This window comes from Cygnus atratus, chromosome 4 (assembly GCF_013377495.2).
Source record: "Cygnus atratus isolate AKBS03 ecotype Queensland, Australia chromosome 4, CAtr_DNAZoo_HiC_assembly, whole genome shotgun sequence".
NCBI lineage: Eukaryota > Metazoa > Chordata > Aves > Anseriformes > Anatidae > Cygnus > Cygnus atratus.
Genome location: NC_066365.1, coordinates 50,624,285 through 50,649,179, shown reverse-complemented (window position 1 = coordinate 50,649,179; position 24,895 = coordinate 50,624,285). Strand labels below are relative to the sequence as shown.

At 40.9% G+C, this 24,895-nt stretch overlaps 2 protein-coding genes across 2 annotated transcripts in view; both read right to left on the bottom strand.

Moving 5' to 3' along the window:
- The window catches only part of CORIN (corin, serine peptidase), a 132,892-nt gene extending 127,215 nt beyond the window's left edge, over positions 1–5,677 (bottom strand). The window contains exon 1 of the mRNA XM_035550654.1: positions 5,603–5,677. Within this exon, the coding sequence (XP_035406547.1) occupies positions 5,603–5,677 (75 nt within the window). The remainder of the gene's footprint in view (positions 1–5,602) is intronic.
- A 2,298-nt stretch (positions 5,678–7,975) lies between these two features.
- NFXL1 (nuclear transcription factor, X-box binding like 1) overlaps positions 7,976–24,895 on the bottom strand; it is a 43,317-nt gene continuing 26,397 nt past the window's right edge. Inside the window, exons 19-22 of the mRNA XM_035552657.1 lie at positions 20,906–21,010; positions 18,751–18,837; positions 15,606–15,659; positions 7,976–11,179 (exon numbers count right to left, since the gene is read on the bottom strand). Of these exons, the coding sequence (XP_035408550.1) occupies positions 11,006–11,179; positions 15,606–15,659; positions 18,751–18,837; positions 20,906–21,010 (420 nt within the window). The 3' untranslated portion in view covers positions 7,976–11,005. The remainder of the gene's footprint in view (positions 11,180–15,605; positions 15,660–18,750; positions 18,838–20,905; positions 21,011–24,895) is intronic.

The following is a 24,895-nucleotide window of genomic DNA, read 5'->3' as shown; positions in this document are numbered from 1 at the left end:
TAAAGATTGGGTGAAGATGACTTAAATGTTCAATATAAAAAATTATTCTTTTCTGAGAAAAGGTGAGCCTTGAAATTCAGAAAGAGCAGTAGCTTGCAGGAGCACCTGCAATGATGCAACCTGACAGTCTTCTTTCCCACAAGTTTATAGGAGCTGTGCACCATTCTATGAGGAAAAGATTTGAAAATTTCCTCAATTTGTGTCTTCTCTTAAAAAAAAAAAATTAAAAAGGCAATAAGCATATATTTAGCATGTAGGCAAAAACTGGGATCCCACAGAATGCTTACTGTTGTGGGAAACATTTTATTTGTGAAGAGGGGCAGGGCTTGAATCATCAAAAGATAAACATCATTGCTCCAGTGTAGCTCTGGCAGTATCTGTTTTTCAGCCTCTTTTCATTACAGGACAACAAGCTGAAAACTACCTTATGCTGGCAACAACACTAACACTAATAAAGAAAAAATTATAAACTGCACAATACGCAAAGCAGCAGATGCTGCAATGGTTCCACTGCAATGACACAGATGGTGAAAAGGAACTGATGGATAGCTGGATTCAGTTCATCCCTTCTTAATTTGAGGATCAAGGAAGATGGGCAGGGGAGGAGACATCCATGGAATAATGCTGCCACTTAGGTCAGTTTTGAGTGAACATACTTTCCCAAGCTGATGTTATAGATGAGGTGGCCACCACCTCATCAAAAAGAGAGAAACAGCAGTGTGAATACCAAGTTCAGAGGAGGCTGAGGTGCTCCATGGCAGAGCAGATATTCCTGAAGGGCCTGCAGCCTGTGGAAGATGTGCTGGAGCTAAGCGAAAGAGTAGGAAGGAAGGAGCAGCAGTGAGAAACCACTATGTTATGACCACAAACCTCCCATGCGCTTCTCACTGCCTCACTGAATGGACTGAGTGAAACCTGCAGCAGTAATAAGGTGGGAGAGGAGTCTGGAGGGAAGGTGAGATGGGGAATGGAGGAGGAGAGGTGTTTTCTCTAAGTGTTTTAACATTTGCATCTTTTTGTTTGTTTGTTTCTGTTTCCCAGTATCTGAACCAGTAATTAAGTATTTATATAAACTGATAATAAACTAATTTCTACAAGTCTGTTTTGCCCACAATGGTAATTGGTGAGTGATCTCCCAGTCTTTATCTTGACCATGAGCTTTCTCACTCTTGTTCTTCCTACTTTCTCCCCCTTCTCACTGGACAATGGAGGCAGCGGGCAAGTGGCTTTTTGGGTGTCTGGCTGTGAGCCCAGGTCACCCCAGCACAATATCCCAAGGAGGCTGTGCTCCCATGGGCACTGTAGGCCAGGAGATTGAAACACGGACACTCCAAAGCAGAAGGCACAGCAATGGTCAAATAATGCATCCTGGTATCTACTGCTGCTTTTAACCACCAAATATTCAGACTTTGCATGTAGAACTACCAGAAATAACACCATATTAATTATATGCGTAAATAAATAATGACAAGCATCTCTTTAAATTACAGTGGCTTCAAAGCACAACTGAGGAGAATCTGTCCCTTCAGGGAAAGTCTTCTGCTCAAGGTAGACATGAGCTGCAACCAAATGCAGTACTTCAGAGGCAGCAAGATTCTCACCTCTTTCTGAAACAGCGAGTCCTTGCTTGATTGTTGTCTCATTACTATTTTTACATTTAGGATATTAAATCATTATCTCTATTTCTTTCACATTTGCTGATCAGAAAGACAAGCTGAAATTAAAAGCATCGCTGGGAAGGGAACTAGCTGTTCCACAACAGAATAGCAGAAATTAAATGTTTCTCTCTGACAGTTAAAAAAGAGACAGAAAAAAAAAATTAAAAAAATTAAAGAGATGAGGGTATTAAAGCAGGTGGGGAAAGTTCTCCATGTCCCACAGGGCCGAGGCAGGGTGCCTGAGGGTCAGTGCAGCACTGGGAGTCACTGGGCCCCAGCGCTAGGACCTGCAGGCAGGGCTGCCCAGCTGCACTATTTTTATTATGGTATTTTTTGCGTTCAGACTTTCCACTGCAGGCATCCCGGGTCAGGGGATCCGCTCTGCTGGGGTAATCTGGCAGGTCAGCCCAGCAGAAGTTATTTATAGAGGGGTGGGGGACAGAGGGAAGGGATGCAATCGGAATCATCCCAGGGCTGCGAGCCAGGAGAGGCATGGCCAGGCGAGGGGAAACCCCAAGCACCGTGGTATGGTGCGGTGTGTCACCCAGCACTCTACATGGCCTGGGCCCAGCACCCTACACAGCCTGGGACAAGGTCGCAGCCCAGGCCGGCCAAAGCACCAAGGGTGCAGAGAACCTAGGTAAGGCCCAGGCATTCTTCCTTCCCTCTTCTCCCATTTTTCCTCATGCAGCCCATGGGGAGGTGAGGACGCAGCTCACCCTTATTCATTCCCTCAGTTAGAGACACTGGCGAGTGGAGGAGGACTGCTGTGTCCTGGCATTCAGACCTGGACTCTGGAGAGTTCCAGGCAGAACTACATAGCCTCACGTGACAAAAAAATTACCCTAACTAGGAATTAAAAATACGTAGGGAATGAGTGTAGTCAAGCTGGAACCTGTCTGGACACAGCCTTTAGAGAAACTCCTGCTCCCCCCCCCACTTCTGTTCTGTGTGTGAGGACCTTTTTGAGGAAGATTTAAGCTTTCTGTGTCTTACTCTGACAACCAGTCACTTCACAAGGGGATATAATCAGCCTTTTTTCCATGGTGCTGGAGAATTGTACTTACACAGCCTGTCATTTATGAGGTCCATTTCTTTTTGGTAGGGAAAGAAACTGGAACAGAGTAGAAACATAAGTATTGCAAATTGCAATCAGACTGCCCCTGCCTTGTCCTGAAGGCAGTTAAAAATCAGGAGGTGGCCAGCTGTTAACACTGGAAGGGCCTAGGCTGTATGCAAGTGCATGAGTAGGACTGCCCTGCTGCAAGGGGCCTGACACCCACCCCTGCCAAACGCCGGCTGACATTCAGAATCAAGGCGTTCCTCTGGCCCTGTAAACATTTGCCAGCGATACCTGACACGCTGACAGGATTCAGCTCTTCCCACACAATGTCACAGTGGTTGCCATCTTTTAGAGCCATTGTGCGTAAGTGCCTCACAGCTCATGTTGTTCAGCCTGAAAGCAGAAGATCTGATGTCTATGGTCTCCTGATTCTGGTCGGGGTCACAGCTCCATCTGTTAAGGAAGTGCCTCGGTGCCTGTATTGTGCCTGCTGTACTGGGATGGCCTGACCCTGCTGCAGCTGGGCCTTAGCGTGGCAACAACTCTGAGAGCCCCACAGGCCACGGCCACACCGATGGCAGCACGGGCTTCTGCTTGGGTACAAAGGGCTTGTTTAGAGCTCAGTGTTTGTTGGTTAGCAAGTCTGAGAGGTGGGGGGAGCAGGAGTTGCTGGGAACTCCTTAGCAGGTCTAATGCCCCTGACATTACCTTGCCTATCCCTCCTTCCCTACGAAGGCCCCTTCCCCAGCTGGTAAATGAGTTGTCGGGGTGTTTATCCACCTCAGCTCCTAAAAGCACCCCTCTCTTGGCCACGCAAATGAGAAGAAATTATGTGTCTGGCAATACGTAGACAGTATAACGGCAGGACGCTAATGTTCCTCGAGGGAGCAGGGTGCTAAGACCTAAACATCTATATCAGCTTAGCAAAAAAATAAAAAGCTCCTACATTCAAGTAAGTCTGCATTTTTAAATAATTACTGGCACAGTTTACAGTCCTGGCTTTCATTTGTATCTGCAGAAATCATATATAAGTAACAGCTAAACAATACAGATGTATTAAACTGCCCGCTATGCATTGCATGTTTTATAGAACGCCTCCAATTGTGACGCATTTGAAACTATTTTATGCTTTTGAATCGCTACATGCTCAAGTTATCTACCACAGGCACACAGCAGAGTGCCAACAAAGACATTTGGAGGGGAAGTAAATGCTTTCTTTAACACTTTATAGTTCCAGGCTTCAAAAGACTAAGGAAAACAATGTTTTGCCCTGATGGGCCGATCAGATACCAATAGAGCACAAGAAGATTCCTCTAATCTACAAGACTGAGCTGTGCAGCCTGGCTCACCACCCCCTCATCAAGAGTTGGGGTGGTGAAGCCAACCAAGAGTTGGGGTAGTGAAGCCAACCAAGAGTTTGCTTCACTAAAAATGCGTGTGGAGTGAAGATGATGAGTGAGGCTGAAGGGCTCAGCTTCATCACTTCCCTCCAGGCAGGAGAGCCAGGCTGTGGGGGTACCCCCATTAATGGCTGCAGGGGAAGGGGAAAACAATCGCAAGCATTTTCTTTCTAAGTTTTGGACAGTGTTTGGGACTCTCCTGTCCACCAGAGGAGCATACAGCTTCCTACAGAACTTACTTGTCTAGACATCCAGGCAATGCCACCAACTTTTCCAGCCACAAATTAAGCACAATGGGTCCATGACTCTTTGTAGCCTAAACAACTTTACAGGTGTTTAGGTGACCTCCCTGATATATTCCTTCAGTGGTGCCTATACCCCAAAAGTCACAGTACCTGAGAGGTGTACAACGGGACCTCAAACTAAGGAAAACATTACAAAAACCAAACTAAGAATGACAATTGATTGTACATTAATGGTCCATCTTTTAGGAACACGGGAAGGATGTAAGCAGCCATATGGAAAAATCCATTCCCATATTTTTACTGCTGAAAGTTAAGCCTTCCCGAGAGACCCCACGAACGCATTAAAAGCTCTGGATACACGATTTCGCGAGTTTCACCACCTCAGCCAGACTGCTAATATATTTATTTAAAAAAAAAAAAAAGTTAATTAGTTAATCGTCTGCCACGAAATGCATTCAAGGACTCTGAATCAAGCTGAGAAACGCTACCGCTGAGCTCCACTGCCGCATGCAGAAACTTTTAAACACCGCTGCCGCACCGCCTGGGTCACAGCGCAGCCGGCTCCGGAGCCGGGGGCGGAGGGGAGCGGGACCGAGCCCGTCCCGGGGGGCACCAGCCGCTCCCCCCTTACCTCCCGGGCCTCCGGCAGCACGACCCCCGCCGGGGCAGGCACCTGCTGGGGGGCAGGAGGACGGGAGGGCCGGCCGGTGCCGGCTCTCACGCAGCTCTCCGCGCACCCGTGGGTGGCGGCGGGCGGGTGCGTGTGTGTGTGTGTGTCGGGGGGGTGTCCTTACGGATGTGGATCCCAAACTTTGCTGCCGCAGATCCCAAACGGACCTGTTGCCGCCGGGCTGGGCGCTGCTCCTCCCGGCTCCGAGGGAACGGAGGGGAGCATCAGCGCCGCCGGCCTTTGCGAGAGGGCTCCGCTGAGGTGATGGCACGGAGCTGGCGACCTCGCCAGCCCCCAACTCTCCTCTCGCACGGCCCCTGCACCCCTGCACCGGAGCGGACAGCAGCAGGCTGTCACCTGTCGCCGGCTGTCCTGCGGGGTGGCACCGCCACCGGCACCGTGCCTGGCTCCCAGCGCTGCCCCTTCCCCTCGCTGCGGCACAGCGCTGCGCTGGCAGCGGGGCTCGCCCCTTCCCCGCTCTCCTCAGCTCCCCGAGCCCCCCGGCTTCCCCTCCTGCCCTCCCCCGGTCCCCGCGGTAGGGGAGCGCCCCCGGGGGCTCGTCTTACCCGGCTGCCGGCGAGGACCTGCCGGTAGCGCTCCTCCTCCGCCGGCAGGGCAGGGAACTGTTGCATGGAGAGCATGCCGGGGCTCCTGCTGCTGCTGCTGCTGCTGCTGCTGGGGCTTCTCCACTTTCTCCTGCCCCCTGCGCTTCCCTTCCTCAGCCGCACACAACACACACACACACACACACTTGCCGGGCTCGGGGTGGGGGGGCTCCGCATTTTGTCTGCTCGGCCCCCTGCCCCCTCCCGCCTCCTCCGCCCAATAATAACAAACCTCGGCGAGAAAGCCGCCGCATCCCCACCCCTTTCCCACACAAAGGCTCTACCCCTTGGGGACAAGCCGGGGGACAGCCCGCGGGGCACGTATCGCCCCTACGAGCCCTCCCCGGGGGGCTGTGGGCACGGTGTGTGTCCCCCCCCCGGCCCCTCTCAGGACAACCTTCAGGTGGTGAGGGCAGCCCGAGCCGGGCCGGGAGGCCGCCGAGCTCGCCCCTCGCCTCGACCCCAATAAACAAAAGGGACAAAATGTCCCTTCCCCAGCCCTCCTGTCCCAAAACGAGGAACCCGCAGCCCGCTCCTTCCCCCCCGGGAGCTGCACCTGTACCGCTCATGTACACACGGAGACACGCACTTCAAGGCAAACGCTTCCCCCTAGCTCTTCTCCAGCTTCTTTTCCAGCTGTCTACTGCTTTACCTTTGGATTTCGGTCACGTCACTTTGCATTTGTGTGTGAAGTTTAAAGGGGGCATTTCGTGCTTGTGGAGTGCCACCGTGCATAACTGACTGCTGCTTGTGATAATTCAGTCCTGCATTACCCAGCCAAAGTCACCTCAGGAGGGAGTACAATGGGGTTTGGTTTGGTTTTGTGCTTCCCCTCCTCTTTTTAAACAATTGCACAAATAAAAGAAGTATGGAAGAAGACATAGAAGCGAGAGTATTTATAGATTACACAGCTTAGACATTGTGCAGAACAATTTGGGCTGTAATTCTGATTAAAAAAAAAGGGGGGGGGGAATCGAGCCATAATTCATAATCACAGCATTTCACAGAGATTCATTAGCCCTGTCAAAAATCACAATAAGAACAAATGAAGACTGAGAACTAAAAGGTGCAATCCATGGCCAGCTTGGCCTCGGACTGAGGCTGTGTTCTCCTCAGCAGTAACAACTCGCAAACCCTAACCCAACCTTTCCTCCTCATCCCATCCCCATTCCCTCAAGCCGGGGAGCAGGTCAAACAGCTGGTTTGTAGCCACAACATTCAGCCCGTGCACAGCACCCAGAAAAAAGCCTGAACTGAGTTCAGTGGCTGTTGGTGGTTTTATGGAAATCATTGCCCAAGGAACAATTAATTAGATTAAATAATACTTGGTTGAATTAAGCCACAGCTCCCCCGGCATATGGTCCCTACTGATACATTAGCCCTAGCAGAAATCTGTTTTCTGGTAGAACAGCCTATAAATATTTTAATGCAGAGTATAAATTTAGTTAATTTAGTTAACATGTTACCATTAGTGGAAAGAAGCAACTATGCCTAATTATCTTATAGCTAATTTGACCTCATCTGTTTTTTCTCTATTTTTAATCTCGCATTTCCCTTCCTAGTAAATACAGACAGCTACAGTATCTTCATTTTACCCTTCTTTACAGCGATTAATTTAATTAGAAGGGCAGACACAAAAATAAACTCACGAAGCAAGAAAAGGGAGCGACTTAGATGTCCATACATGACAGCTGGGATGAAACCAATGCAGAAGAGGGATATCTGAAGCAAACGAAACCGCAGCCAGGACAATGCAGGGGCTGCCCACGCGAGCACACTCTGCCCTAAGCCCTGCACCAGAGCAGCCACCACACACCTCAAGCTTCTGCTGCCCGGCCCCAGCACGTCCTTCTGAGCAAACTCTGCAGCACAGACACATCCCACTCAGAGCAGCTCTGAAGCCAGAACTACTGAGATGGCAAGTGCTCAGAGTTCAGTGCTTTAAAGGCACACTCACACATGGAAGCTTTTATGAACAAATTTTGGTGTTATCTGCATAGTAACATTTCTCTCTCTAGTAGTTACGGTCAGGACAAGTGTCTAATAAATCAGCTGCATGTCCCTTTGTGAGGCCAAAAAATATCATCTGCTACATCCACTCCCATTTGTTTTATCTTAATCAGCTTCACCAACCCATTCTCACAATTATCAGAGTACCATCATGGAGGAACATGATTAAGTAATTTCAGTGTTCATCTGAGTAGTAAAACCTACCCCTGCCAAAGAGGGGAACAGAGAGCATGCCTAAAACTTCCGTTTCAGCACATCAGCCGTTACTACCCAGGAAAAGTTTGCTGCTTTTTGATACTAGGCAGAAAGAAACAAATTTTCAAGTTGTTTTGGATGTGTTTATTGTATGACTTGTTTTTTTACATTCAATGAACATACACAAGGGCCTTGTTACTCTTACAGGGAACAAACCTGTCCAAGGAGTTTCCAATCCAAAATATTGACAACTTGTAAGCACCTTAATTCAGCAAAAAGATGAATGCTTACTAGAATGCGTTCAGAATCAGGAAAAACCCTTGGAAGTTTTGTTGTTATTTTTTCATTTTACATGCAACTAAATATTCTGAATGCACAGTATGCTCATCATCGGACTTGTCTCTATAATTTCCCTTCAACATCAGGTCAGATTATATCATTTATTCTTATGTATATTTATCAATACACTTTTTTGGTAAATTGTTAACATTCAAAATACCTGAAATATTCAAAATATTTCCTGTACCCTGAATAACAGATGATTTCATCCATACCTTTTTCTTCAAAGTTGTCATGCTTGCAACATGTGGAGCTCGAACCAAAAACAAAAGGCAAAAAATGAACTGTAGAAATAATTTTTTTAAAAACAACTAATAGAAGCCAGTGATTTATTAAACCGCAGATTGCTTGAACCCCCACACTTTTTTTTTTAATGCCAAGAAACAAATATCTGGTTCAGCAGGCAGACCAACAGAGTGCAAATGACTCAGATGGTTGGATAAGATATCCAGAACTATTTTGAATAACATTTCAAAAATAGGTATGCCTCACATATGTGAGGTTCAGGAGAGACACACATCTTTTAAGAAAGAGAATATGCTTGCACGCACACTCGCATGTATGAACGGAATGAATTTTAAGGAGTTGTATGCTTTATTATAATCAAGACGATCAATCAGAAGCAAGTCTTTTCCTTTCCAATATGTCACACAAACATTGCAAAATATTCAGAAAAGAACACGAAGAACTACTTGAAACATGCAACTCAAGTGCAGATCATTTTTAAAGCTCTGTAGAGAGATTTCTTCTCTTTGCCAGAGAGGCAGGGAGAAACTTTACATTGTACTTGTTTTAAAGAAATATCTTACAGTAAATAGAAAAATGGGTTATATTCACGTAAAATAAAAGCTGTTTCCACAATGGCCTCATTCACGTTGACCTAAATATTCCAACTACAAAGGTATCTTTTTGTATTTTTGGACAATAGATCACATTTTACTTCACCTGAATAAAAACCTCCTTTCTTTTTCTTTCAGTGGCACGAGAATTACAGGCCTAAGCTGTCCCATAATAGCATCACCTCACTTGGTTAAAGAAACAACACTTACAACATGGAATTATCTCGCAGGTGTCAGTATTTTAGAAGAGAGTTAAAGCAACAATACAGAAAAGAGTTTATTCCTTACACAAGGAAACAAGAGAATTCAGTAGACACACAACTGTGATTGCCTGCTGTAAATTCAGTTCTACAGCAATTTTAATTCTACAGCTTTACATACTAATAGCCTGACAGAATTAGTATACATTTTTAAAGTCAATAGAAAAAAAAAATCTATCAAGTAGTACCAATTCATGCTAAATATTGCCAATTTTTCTTCATGTCTCTTATCCTTCACCAGCTTAGGTGAAAAATTCAAAAGAAACCGTTTCCCTCATTTTGTCAGTCTATGCAATCTGAAAGCTACTCTCTTTTGCAGCTTTTCTTTTTCTGCTGCTGAACCCTAATTACATTCAGATTTCAGCTCAGACTGGTACTGAGTCCTTTCACATGTGGGCCAAAACTAACTGAAAGAGCTTTCAAACAAACTGCAATCTTCTCTACTACTTTATACAAATGGTCCCACTGCTTTTGCAATGTTTTTTAATAATTTAAAAGTGCTGTGGGGGGAACATATCCCACAAACAGAACTCCACAAGCTGCCAGCTTTGTACCTCATCTTTTGAAGGATCTTGTAAGCACTTTCCAGTTACCCAGGTTGCTCAAGTATCACCATAAGATTTCCAACACAAATTTAAAAATTCCATTTTCTCATTCTCCCCCTACACCTCAGATTTAACTTGCAGCCCCTCTGCTGAGATGATGTAGCTTCTCTTTTAACTTGAAGCCATGTAAACCTTGCAGTTCTATCAACCAATATCCTACCTACAGCAAGGCATTCTAAACTGTCAGTAAGAAAATATTTAAATATTTTAAAGGTTAGCTAGATGGCTAGCCACCCAGATGGAAAACATAACTGTATTGTTACACTGTTCAACCACTTTACATTTTTGTACATCTATGCAAATATTCAAATGTGATATTTATCTGTACAAATATTCCAGTGACGCTCTATGTTTAATTTCAATTTGCTTTTCTGCTCTCGGCTACAGAAGCAGTGGTAAGAACATATCTCCATACCCTGAAAGTACTTCAAACGCATGTTCAGGATATGTATCTGTCCACTAAATTAAGTTTTCAATTGATTTGATTTTGAGGAGAACCAGGTATGGAAAAACAAACAAAGTCACTCAGTCTGCAAGGGGGCCCGATTTATTGTTTGTAATACAGTTGACTTGAAAGACCGTTCACATTTCCCTTCACTAAACAAAGTTTTGACATGAGGCCACAGAATACTCAAACAAGTGATCTGAAGTTCCCCATTCGTTGTTACCATTAAAACTGGCATGAAGCACAGAAATTGTGTGATAGAACAGAAGGTCTAGCTTAAGAACGCTGATTTTTAACAAAACACTGAATTGATTTTATGGGAAACAAATATTCAAGAAAGCATTTTATACTAAGCTATTTTTAATATTGTGAAATGGAGACATGGAAAAGTAACTCAATATATTAACAGAACAGATGTTAATGGATCTCAGACAAATTACATCAGCACTTCAGTGTAGACTAAGATTTACTATTTCATTACTTTCAGTGTCTGAATTCAGTTTTGTGCTGCAAATGTAATGACACAAAAGGTGACATTTCTTCCCTCCTCTGCACTTTTCTTGGCAAATAGTATACATACATAATCTACGCATATTAGGTTCTGTTACACACAGACTAACATTCTAGGAATAATAGCTACCTGACTGAGGTATATTAAATATTGAGTTGTTTCAGTCATTGTAGACCATGAGCCATGCAATCATCACAACAGCAACTCCGAACACTGGCAGCATAATGAGGTTTTTATATTTTTGCCATGATGACTGTTCAATTTCGATGTCATCCTTTCTCCGCTTATTCTTTCTTCGCCCTTTTAATCTGTTTTCAAAAGCTTCCAGTTCAGCCTAGATGAGAAAACCAAAAGTAGTTGGCATTGTGTCAGGATTAAAAACAAGGAAACGTGCAGATTTTAAATAACATTCCCCAAATCCATTTATAAAAGTAACTAGCAACCAATGAAGTTACACATCTCCTACAGATGAGATAGTAGCACCATATCCCATGGTAACAAAGCACTTTGCTTCCAAGTGTTACACCATTGTTTAGTTTCCTATAAAGTGTTGCAAAAATGCAACCAAATGAAGTTTCACATGAGATTTCTGTCTCAAGCTGAATATATTAAGCCAAGATGAGATTGCTATTTCCATAGCATTGGCTAAAAATACATTATTTTCCCATTACAGAAAAGCACTTGTAAGTATTTAAGCTATTAAAGTAACATATGTAAAAGCATAGGCCGAAATCTTAAAAGATCCCCCTCCTGTAATAAGGATGTACTCTGCTAAACCAAAGCATAAAAATATTATAATAGGCCTATAGCACCCTTCAAAATAAGACACGTGCCATTACGCCCAGGAAAGAAGCAAAGCAACTGGAAAAAAGAACAATGCCAAGCTTCTACCCAAAACAGCAGTTCCAGGGTCATTCCTGGAAGGGACCCAGCAGGACCCTCTGGTCCTTCTTCCTCCCCTCTCCAAGCTCTAGGAACACACTTCCTCTTAAAATGATATCAACTCAAGGCAAAACTTTTTTGAGTATGAAGTTGAAAAACTGGAATTATACAATGTGGAACACAGTTTAAGACTGGGACTGGACTCCAGCGAGGAGAAACAAGGACCACTGGAGCCATCTGATTGCTAGGAAGACCACAAAAGAGGCTCTTTGAGAGAGTTGAGACAGATTAGAAACAGAAAAGCTCTGACAATTATCCAGATTTTTAGTAGAGTTGAAGGAGACATGGAGCAGAGACGCTAGATGCACTGAAAGAGAGAAGAGACATCAGAGAAGCAGAATACTGCAAGCCAGGACTGGCTGGGCAAAAGGTGCAAAGTTTAAGCAGAGGAAATGTGGACAGCAAACAGGCAAAGTCTGTCTATGAAACGAAATAAATCTACATGATGGCTACAGCCATGCTGCCAGGAAGAATGGAACCTAGACAATAAGATAGGTGCATTAAAGAAACAAGAATAGGTCTGTTTTGGGAAATGGGCAGAGAAGTACTCGAGTAAATATAATTTCCCTTTGGAGCTCAAGATTGTCTGGTCTTCCTCTACTGACAGCAAATATTTGTCAGAGTTTCACAAAGTGCATCTTACTTCCTTTCTTGTGACAGATACCACTATTAGCAGGAGGAAGGGACCCATTTTAATGCCTATTACTTTGTACCTAATAAAGGCAGAAACTGGCATTTCTCTGATGAGATGGGAGAAAAGTTCAGACGAAGTTCCACAGCCTGTTATTTGAAACAAGATTACTTTCAAGTAGCTAATCCTCCTTCAGAGAAGTGAAGCATTTTAATGAAACAATTTTTCAAAATCCAAAATCTGGAGGCAAGTGCAGAGTTCTTAAGATTTATATATAATTTGGCAATATTTCATTTTGCACAGATGCTAAATAAAATTCTGGGCTTCTGCAGTTATTATGTATTTCTGATCATGAAGTGCTTCATGAATTGCAGTAATCTGAATTAAAATATAGGGCTTGAACAATTATATAACATGTATTGAATTGCTTTCCTAGTGATCTTTTTAAAAACCCAGCTAAAAATAAATACACTATAAAAAACAAAACACAGAACGAACAAAGGTTCATGGGTACAGAATGAGAAAGATGCAATCACTATCCTTGAAGCTACCTACAGATTTTATATAATTTTCATCGTTCCCAAAGTGTCACCTCAGTGATCTCTGAACAATAAAGCAATACTTGTGCCCAGCCTTCAGACTACCTTATTTTTTTTCCAAACTGAACAAGCTCTAGCTTTTTATTTAGTGTGAACTTTTTTTTGTGTACAAATGCATTAAAAGTAAAATGAAATGTATTTATTTGAGCTATATACTCAAACTACTTTGTTGACAGATACCATGCAGTTTAGTGTAGCTCAGGTACTGCATTTTGCTCCTTCATGCATTAACCTTTACATTCTCCCTGCACTGAAAGGAGCAGCAGCCCCATGGGAAAATGTAGCTAAATGAATGCAAACAACAGGGACTATTGAGACAAAAGGAATATATCCTGAAATTGCATTATTTTTAATTATTATTTTATATATGGGGGTGGGTGGGTGGGTTGGATGACTTTTGTAACTTTTAAGGAGACGTTAAAACATTTTTCTTTAAGAAAAGAGGAGAAAAACTCTGATACAATTCATTACATCATAATTCAGGTTTGAGACCCCAACTTTCAGAACTGAAATGCTTAACTATTACAAATTAGCTCAAGAATTTAACCAAATCTTTTACATTGGAGTGGGACAGAGAGCTTGGTTTGAGTAGCTAAATAATCAAAGCACTGAGCTTTTTTCTACCTCTAGCAACTGTGAAAACTGACTTCAAGCAGTGCTTCTGAATTGGAAGCAGAAGGAAAGTTTGGCTGCTAGGCCCATGATGAGAAGACTATCCAAGCCACCTCCCCTTCCAGTAAGAAACAAGTGATTCCATCTGTAAGTGATATAAGCAGAAACTGCCTCCAAATACAGCAAGCACCAAAATGGAAGTTTGCAGACTTACCAGAGCACTAATGATTTTGTAGTATTAATCAAAAGAGGTCTCAAGAAGCTGTGACTAACAGATGAACTGGCTGTACAAAAAGGTGCTAATGAGATCAGGAACATGCTACAAGGTGCACACTTTTTTTCAGAAGGGAGTAAGAGCATTTATTCAGTATAATGTGACCCAGCATCCCATGACAGTGGTGTGCTCCAACATGCATCACCAGATGGTGGATTATGAGATCAAGTTGGAAAGGAATCAATGTTAGATAAAAGGCAGCAGTAGCTGGTATTACTTGTGTGCAGTTCTGAAGCCTATTTATTAGTTACTTTTGTCCTAGAATAATCTTTGCCATTGTGCTATACAACTGGACATTATTAATTAACCTGTTAATAGGCTTGATTACATATAGGTGAAGTCTTCTATCCCTGAAGTCACAGTCCATCACAAAACACGTATGCAGAAGTGTTTGTCGTATATGGTACTGCTGGACTGTAACTATTCAGTGAATGTACAAGACGAAAACAAATGGGGAGTGACTGCAGGGAAACAATTCCTGCTCAACAATCAAGACAAAAATGATGTTGCATACACTGCTGGTGGAGTAAGTCTACTACACTAGAGGGACCATAAGTTAAGTGTTTTTGATGCAAAAATCATTAGTGAACGGAAAGATGACTTCTGGAATGCATGAAAATGCAATCAGGACAATACAAGAGCCAGCGACTTTGAATTTCTCGCCCAACAAATGTTCTCTGTAAAAGTCCATTTGTACATTTCAGTATTCAGCTTGCAGCTCTGTCATTTAAGGATTATCTCCGCCTAAATAAAATGCTTCAAACATTTTGTATGCATGCTATAGTTCCAGAACAAAGCTCAGGAAGTAACATTTCCAAACTCAACTTAGAGAACAAAAGAACTAGATGAACTGTCTATGAGTTGTATGAAGGAACATGTGATCAACATTGTAGACAGTTGAGGCATGAATGTAACAATAAACACTACTAGATGATCACAAAGCAATGCCTGGTCCCCTGGACACTAGGCACATAACTGCATGCTTTTCCAGCACGGGAGGCAGAGAAACTCCTGTAAGAAAAACAAAAGTAGGCCTTGCTAGAGCATTGGTTAAGAGCCATAACACTTCAGTAATTCCTCTGGGCAATTAATCAAAGTATGCATCACTGAAGTTGTGACCCACAGAGAACCTCTCTACCCAGGAATGTCCTAATGAGACTGGGAGAATGGTACAAAATGATCGCCCCTGTGAGTGAGTCTTCCACACCCCCTTCAAGCAGAGGATGAGCTGCTGCTCTGTGATAAGAACGGAATGTGAAATCCAGGTGAAAACACAAGTAACACATAAAACTGTTCTGATAAACGAGTAGAAGGAGAGTCAGACACCACACACTGCTCTTAGAACATGACTTTATGTCAAATGCTCTGGCACAGGCATATACATACGCCTGTTGGAAGGAGTGCATTAAGGCTGTAGCCTCTAGATGACAAACCTGACCTAACGGTCACCAGTAACTGAGTTGAGAGTTAATTTCAGAAATAAGATTAGTATTAGAGTCTCCAGGTAGCTGGCACAGAAGCTTCTTGGATTACAATGATGACAACATACACTGACCAGCAATAGCAGTTACAGTAAATACACCCTGCATCCTACCAGACCTTGAAGGACAAAGACCAATTTAGGTTTCTTGATTCTCTCACAATGGGTACAGATGTACTAACAGTGCAAGGTTAGTAAAGGAGGAAGAAAAAAGGCTGATACCTGTTGTCTTCGTTTCTCTTCTTCAATAGCAGCTTTAGCTTCTGCCTCTTTTATCTGTTCAAACATACAAAGTGATAAGCAACTGTTATAAAAGCAGCTAAACCTATTTTCTCATAATTACACTTTATAGAACAGTTCTCAGCAAAAGGAAGCAAAACATCAATCAAGTGAGCTCTGAACTTATTCAGATTACAAAATATTCCAAGAAGCTATATCAACTTTTCATACTGTGGTTTGAAAACCACAACACACACAATGGATGCTAGAAGGCTATAAAGTGAACTTCTAACTAACTCAACAAGCTCAACTGACAAATATAAAACCTGGGAAGAAAAAAAAAAGTTTATTCACTAACAGCCAGGAGAAATTCCCTAAGAAAGTCACTGTAAGTTTTCAGGAACTTAATCCTCAATTCAGTACACTGTACATATACACATAATTCTTATATATAATTTCATTCCAAGTAGTTCAAATACTTCCTGACTAACAGAGCAGAAGGAAGCCTCTACATTTGTACTGAATGACATATATTGGATAATGCATACTCAAATTGCTTTAATGCCCTTGGTGCAACACAAACTGTGAATGTAATTAAATGTGTTCCACCATCAGAAATTCATACGAAAAGAAATCTTGGACTTAAAATTGATATTTCTATATGAGTGTTTTGAACTGTTCAAGAAAGCAAATTAAACGCCAGAAATTATGAGGAAGAAAATGGTACAGAAACACATTAAAATATGAACACATGATGCACTTGACTCTTAGCTCCTGCATTCAGTTTTGGTCCTGCAATAACAAAAGGATGTGTAGTCTGAACACGTGTAAAGGACAACAGGATGGAGTGACTTCATCTAAAGACAACACATATAATGGATTCATCAGGTGAAAAGTAGGTGATTAACAGGCCACAAAAACCTGAAGAGTGTGAAGATACTAAATAGGAATAAGACAAATATTTTTCACAATACAAAAGCAAATTTCATTCTGTGCCTTAACAGAAGCCAAGTTCGTAACAGAGGGAATACTGCGGCCACTGAACCACTACCTTCTGATTTTACATGTACAAATCTGATTAATAACTTGAAATTAAAAACCACCTTGATCCTAATAACTGTTCTGTATGTGTACACACATACACATAATTTGCATACTAACAGTGACAATTGACCCAATGTGGTTTGTAGATGGAATTTGTTCCAATCAATTTGCAATTCAAGAACTCCTGAAGGCTAAGCAGAAGGCACAGTAGCTCACGCTTTAGAACACTGTAGCTCAAAGAATGCGTACTGAGGATAGGGTCAATGAAACAGTCATATTTGCAGGTTTTCAGACAATTTTATAGATTGTTAAACCACATATCAAATATTATTAAGAATTCCATTAAACTAGAGTATGACAATCTCTCTACAAAAGCATATAAAAGATCTTTACAGCCATGTGTATCTGAAACAGGAGAGTTTGGTGTGGGAAAAAAAATGCGCAACTATGCTCCTGGTATTTCACTGCCATCTAATGGCAGAACATCAGCTCCAAAAGAAAAAAGTGACCCACAAAGTAGAATAAAGCAACAAAAGAGCTTCTTTTTTTGTACTGGTGTGGTTATATTTGTGTAAGATACATAGGTAATGGGAAGATTATCCATTATAACCGGTGCAGGAAAAAAAAATCTAGAACTATTTCTTTAATAAAATGTACAGTAAGAGATGCTTTGAATTCCTCAGAAGTGCACATACTCAGTGTGTGCCATACATTAAGAGTTAATTTATTAAGAGTTAACACACTTCATTTTTGGAAACTGATGGTCGCTTTGCAATGGTGCAAACTACATTATTTTTGTAACCGTCTGCAATTTTAACAGTCTTGACACATGAAATAGTAATTGACATAATAAACTGATTTTGTCAAGTGCATATCATAGGAGATCATTCTAGCATGTCATTTGCAAGTCCACTCAGGCTGCAAAAAGGTGCCTAGTAAGAATTTTAATCAAACTTCATATAAAAACCCAAAACAAAGAAATTCATATTCTTCTGTGAAGAAGGTACACCACACAATGCATCTGTGGCATTGCTTATAGTAAAAACTTGTGGTCGCTTGCTTGTTGCATTAGAACATTCCTCCTAGTAGGATGCAATAGCATGAGCAAGAAATAGGAAATAATATCCGCTAATGCAAGACAGCAGCTGACAGTGTGCTGTACCACACCGAAATGTGCTCCTGTGTCCCGGTTCATGTTGGGTTTTATAAATTCACCCAGCTTTAGTGCACTCCACGTCTTATGAACTCACTTCCACATTCTCACTGGAAGGACTTGTTATTGCTGAGATTTCTAGAGTCTTAGCATTCAAGCTGCTTTCAAAGTTGTAGGATTTGGTTTATATGGTATGTTAGAATTTGCTTGTTAATCCCAAAATTCTGAGCAGAAGCAGACAGAAGTCAGTTTGACTTCTGACTTGCTCAACAGACTGAGTTTTTTTGATTGTATGTTTATTACATCTAATGCTTAGCTGATAAACTCCAAGCAATTTATGCACCAATTCTTTATGTTTCCATAAAAGGCCAATAAAAGCAACGTCGATATTCTGTCTCTTTAAGTGAGATTATGCAGCAGTTTCTTTACTCCATAAAACAGAAGAACTAGAGAGTAGCCCTGCTTATAACAGGCTGAAAAGCGTACTGCAATTGCTGAAATCTCTCCATACTTCTAGTACAGGATAACAGTGTGTGAGAAGATCACATACTTCGTGAGTCCTCAATCTGACCAACTTTCAAATGGAAAAAGCAGGTCTAAATGTCCTGTGAAGTGGCTGGCCCTAATCCTACAGCTCTGATCAGCAGCAGTGATGACTTGCACTTGATCTCAGCAGAACAGGAAAGCTCCAGTTCTAACAAAGTATGTTAAAAAAAAATAGTATTATTTTAACACAGGAGTTCACTGAGTTACTTAGCACTGTCTACAAGCATTGCAATTCTCTCCACTAAGCCAAATTTAATAGTCTGAAAAGGTAGCTGCTATTAAACCACACATTGAATTACGTTGTATCGCTTGCTGGTATTGTCTTGAAAAAATAATTCCACATTCATTTTTTCCAACTTTTCTCAAAGCAATTAGGATAAATTATAACTACAACGGATACATTACCTCAGATGCCTTCCGTTTCATTTCCTTGCATAATGCATCACATTCCAGTGAAACTTGGCCTTCTTGTATCTTGCTGCACTGTACTTCCTGTTAAGTATAAATTCAGTAGTTTATAATCCATTTCCCTATATAAAATTAGAATTATAATGTTCATTTTGTTATGAAAATAATTGTAAAACATTCTTATTTGTTAAAACTGTTGTTACACAGAGAATAAAGCTAATGAATAAATATTATTTGAACATGCAACTTTGTACTGAAGTGTCCTTTTCTGTCTTCCTTGAACAGTTCAGTTTAATTTTTCCTCGCTTCTCTTTTTTTTTCCTGCTTGTTTATTTAAGACAAAGTAATATAACCTTGTGAACTCTGGTATAAAGAGTTACCATTCAGAGTCTCAGTAACTTCATATGCATTCTCTTAACTGGCTGAGACTACAGGGCAAGGTCTGGTCATGGGAAGATCTCCCTCACTTCCTCCCCTTCCCCCTTCCTAATATTGAAGACAAAAAAAAAAAAAAAACCAGAAAGAAGACAGAACTGTTATTATCTGTATTACTAGCCTATGAAGGACTTTGCAGGAAAGCATGCTAACATAAAAGAAGCTATACTGGTTTTCATAACTTTGACGATAAGCGGAACAAGTTTTCAATTTTCATAATGCATACAAAAAATCCCCAGAAGTTTACTTATGTGATGTTAAACAAAAAAAATAAGAATGCAACTTATGAATAAGACACTTTTTTAAACTTTTTTTTAAGGGTATGGATACAGTTTGACAATATTTTTTTGAAACCTAACTATCCTTCAGACCAATTCAAGCATGTAAAAGAAAAAAACACTTGAAGAGATGGTAAAGAATATGGTCTGCTATAAGTTGACAGAGTTACAAATTCAAGTGGTTTATATTTCCTTATATTTCCACATGCACAGTGTCATGAGCCACATTAATTTCAACACCAGAAGAGGAAGAAAAAAATCCTCCTGTTTTACACTCAAACCATGAACTCATACATCAGATATTGGTCGTGCTGGTTCAATGACTCCTCTGATAAGAAATCAGCTAAGAAAGGCTGATATTGATCTCCAAAGCTTAGAAAATCCAATACTTAATTCTTGTAGCAAGCTCCAAGGACAGAAAAGTGGGACCAAGCACAAGTACAGGAAAAGGCTAGAACCAGCCCATTCAAAGCAAAGAACAGTTATTCTTAGGAGAGTGTTGGTGACAGGCCTGTCTTAATAGTGACAGGTGTTTTGAAAGGAAATTCAGGTGATGGCAGCAGAACAGAAACACTGAGGTTCCTCTGGTAAACCTGGATCATCTATTCACCATCAAGATAAGGTATATGTGGAGGGCAGCTTGGAATAAGTGTCCTATAAACAATTAACAGTAGCATATGTGGGCAGAAGACTAGTATTTCTGTAGAGGAGAATTCAATTGTAATTATTAGATACTAAATTCTGTTCCTCCTCATCTTCAAGGTCACATGGAAGGCTGCAGACACTAAAGACTAAATACACACGTATACTACTGTATGTAGAAAAATAATTTAACTAAATGACTTAAGCATGGCTAAGTCATTAAGTCATTTTAGTTTTCATGAAGTCATTAGTATTTGCCAAGAGTTCACAACAGCCTCTGCTCTTCCCCTCATAAAGCCATATAGCTGTAATGAACTTGTTACATTGCTTTGCCCCTTACCTCTGTTAAAAGTTAAGGACACTGATGCCTCTGTTTGCTTTTACTGTTGCAGAGAACCATAAGCGATTACATCAGTTAGGGATTCACAACATCTGTGCTTGTTCCAACTTTTGTAATTATAAGCTTTCCTGATACCTTCAGGAAAATGTGCTTTTTCTTCTTAAATCACTCCAGATCATCTGACTGTTCTCCCAGTAGAGCTACAAAAATTCAAGTGTGCTTGAAGACAGAAGTATTATAAGTCTGGCAGCTAACATATTTTAGAGCTAACAGGATTTTATATTTTCTGTAGAATCTTTTGATTGTGCCACCCAGACCTTCAGCTGATGTGAACTGTTATAGCTCTACTTCAGTAACTGACACTATTCCAATTTGCACCAAAGACAATCCATCCACACAAACCTAGGAACACGCAAAGGAAATGCATCACTCTCAAAGCAGTAACATGAAAATTTACCTTTTTCAGTCTCTTACAAGGACATCGGAGTTTAACCTTCTGGCTGCAGTTCAGAGGACAGCAACCTGAATGGCAAATCTCTTTACACCGGTGACCACAGGGCAACTACAAACAGGGGAAAAAAAATCCCCACACAATAAGTTACCGTAAAATTACAAGGAATCTATGAACTAGTTTTATTTCAGACACAGCTGCTAAACAGAAAACTCATTCAGCTGATCAGTTTTTTTCCCGCTTGTGAAATAAGTTGACTTTTTTTCCCTTTGAAATAAGTTGATTTTTTTTCCCGCTTGCTTGTTAATTGCAGTTTTTCAGCTTCTGTAGAATTACTTTTTATTTTAACACTTAGAATGAAAATATCACTCAAATATTAACACACAAAATATTATCACAAATTATATATAGCAATTTAAATATGCTACCTTTTAGCAATGTAACAGTGTTCCCAGCATTATAATAGATAAAAAAAATGACAAGAGTTCAAACAGAGTTTTTCACTTACTGTTAGGAACTTGACTGACCTTGCTCATACACACACTCCAAAACAATCTTCACAACATTGATTTATCATTTTCAATTACATAACCCAATACTGCTGATAACTGAAGGTGACAGATGAAATATCCGTTTGATTTATTTGTAAAGGTAGTTTTAAATCACGAAACTATTGAAAATTGTTAAAATTATTTTGGAGGGTGTTTATCAAAAGTGAAATTTCAACTGTTAACTGCCATCAAGGGATTAAGATACCCTTGAGTCACCGTCCCTGGAGGTCTTTAAAAGACGTTTAGATGTAGAGCTTAGAGATATGGTTTAGTGGAGGACTTGTTAGTGTTAGGTCAGAGGCTGGACTCGGTGATCTTGGTGGTCTCTTCCAACCTAGATGATTCTGTGATTCTGGAAACTTTAAAATACATATTTTTCATTTATTAATAACTGAAAAGGTATACATACTATGTCACATTATCCACAAGAATGAGAACACTACATAACACAATTACAAAATTACATTAGTAAATTCGGTCCTTAGAAGTACAGTGGGATTTAGTTAACCTCAAAACTAGAATCATGAAATCGCACCTAAAACAGAACATAAAATTTTCCATTTTAAAATTATGCAATAGGTGCACGTGTTTTCATGTCAAGTCACAAACTTGTTACACTGATAGATATTTGGTCGTTTGGGCATTGTTTTTTCAGTTAGTCTCATCCCGTTTCACACAGGACTAGAAGGAACCTCTAAGACATCAAGCCCAGTCCCCTACCACGGGCTGCCATCTCATACGGTCCCTGTGACCACACGATGCCTTACCACGAAAACAGTGGCATGGGGGGGGGGACACAATGGACACATGGCCTCACTTTAAGAGGCAAGAGCTTTTTTTTTTTTTTTTGCCAGCCTAAATCCATTAGTTCTCATCCTCATATTGAAACAATTCTCTACTGCCCTTTCATAAACGGCTCTTTATTCCCTTCTTTGAATTTCAACCAGCTTAAATCAATGTTTCTTGAATACAGTAGCCAGAAGTACGTGTAATATTCCAAATGACATCTCAGCAGGAAGGACTTTGTACAATGCCTTAATTGAAACTTATTCTTAATAGAATATCTTCCCCTTAACATCTTCAGCTCTCATTTGCATTTCTTTCCAGCTAATTGTGCTGTGACAACAAGAATTTCTGCTGTCTCCGAAGAACTTATTATTAGCCTTGACATGCATGGTCTTACTGTGTTGTGTTTTTTTTCTGTAGCTAATAACATGCTCCACATGCATGTTCTGCACATGTATTTCTCCAGTTGTCATGTACCAACAACACTCCACAAAATTTCATCTGAAAATCCCAACGTGTTTTCGGTTTTACTGAAAACAATGCAAGATCAGTCCTCAAGCCGGTCCTTGGGAAAATTTCCTTACTGCTAACGTCTCTTGCTCCAAATCCCCATTTAGGGATTTTTTGGTGTTGTTTATAGTTTGGGGGGGAAGAGAAAGGTTGGTTTTATAAGAAAAAAACCTACAAGGAGTTGTTTCCTTTAGTCCACCTTAATCCTCCTCTTTATGTGAACCAGATATTCAGTGTATGGCAATGCTTCTGTTGGAACACGATGTGGCAGACCTAATAAGCTTCCCTTTCTCTGAAGGAAAAAAAATTGATCATCCTATCAAAGAAGGAACTTGACTCCTATCAAAGAAAGAACTTGACATTCTCTGGCACAATTTATCATCAGCAAATCTACCTTGCATTTTGCCTTATTTTGAAAAGATGAGGGAGAAGCTTGTCTTTAAGCCTTTCGTGCTACTGAGCTCAGAGTTCCAGCCAGGAACAGTCTGCATAACAGTGACCACAAACCTTGCAAAATCAGTTTGCTACTGCACAACCTGAGCACATTAAGAGAATCAACCTCCTCCTGGCTCCCTACCCAAGAGCATCACGCACAGTAACAGGAACCCAGTCTCACCTGCAAGATGTCCCACACTGGCAAGAAAGATCTGTGGCTAGAACTACTACTTCCAGCTAACTCTTCCATAGGAATTAAGCACATTTACGGTAATAATGTCAAAGCCCAAACACTTTTAGAACTGACATGTCAAAAATGTCAAAACTGCAAATTCTGGGCAGCAGCCCTCATGTGAGCCGCCAGGTCCTACTGCAATAGAAATTCTTATGTTACATACCGCCAGAGCACAGCACAGAAGTATATTTAATCCAACCCTGACATCTGTATTTACCCATTTAGTGCATGGAACTACACTGTTCACACCCAGCGGATACAGGGCAAGAATGAAGCTGGCAGCGTAAGTTGCTTCTTACTCCCTCCAATGCAAAACCAACATATAAAATCAAGAGGGGCAGTTAAAAGAGTGAGAAAACAACACTGTCCCCATGAGCTCAGAAAACAAAAGCAATTCTACCACTTCTGCTGGAGAAACAGTGCAGTGGGAAGGAAGGAAGGAAGTTTTTTGCTTGTTTTTGAGTATACATGCTAAGTTTCTAGGTGCTAAAATGTAAAGGGTGTCCCTTCAGATCTTTTTCATGGTAAACGTGTCTTCTTGTCAACAGCTAGTGAGCTAAAAGCTAAAATGAGCAGGCTGTATATTTGTCATGGCAAGCTCTTTCAAAGAAAGCCATTTAATCCACAGCTCTGAACACAAACAAACAAAAATCTTATGAGCGTTTTCCACTTTGGCAGTGCATTTAAATCACAACATGCCTGATGATGACAAAAACAATCAACATTTATGGACATTTAACTGATTTCCACCAGCAGGTAATAAACACAACCTGTTAATGCACATACAAGGAAATCATCACTCTTGAGCAGCAAGAGTACAAAAGCTGAATTTATCACTTCCAACCCATGGGGCAAACTCTTCAGTTTAAAGCGTAGCTCTGCTTCCAGAGCTCTATGAAAACCTCCACTGCTTAAACCAGACATGGAGGAAAATCCCCTCATGATGGAAGCAAAGCTGTGCATCTTGCAAAATGAAGTTTTTGCAAGCCGCAGATATTTTCAAGCTGTGTTTACAGAATTTGATTAGCAATCTAGAAATAACATTTCTTTCATTTATAGAAATATAGGATACTCATACTTTTAAAACTTAACACTTTGCCTCTGCGGCACTAACATGTTAAAATAGATGTGTCACAATGTGGTCCCATGTTTCACATTAAGACAGTATCAGAGTGCACAGTAAAAGTACAAAGCACTGTTATTTTGTCAAGAAAATAATAATTACATAAAATAGAGGAAAATGCGTTAAACAGGTTCACAAATATTAATGTGAATATATAAACAATGAAAGCTGATAGACTGTTAAAACTTGAATGTAAGATTTGTCCCAAAACATCTGCTAACATGATCATAAGAATTTAATCACTACTGATTAAAAAAGTTAAATTTCCTTCAACAGGATATTTAGTTATTGCTACCAAAGAAGGCAAAGAACTTTTTAATTAAAGCTTCCCATCTAACAGCTGTAGCAATATCAAA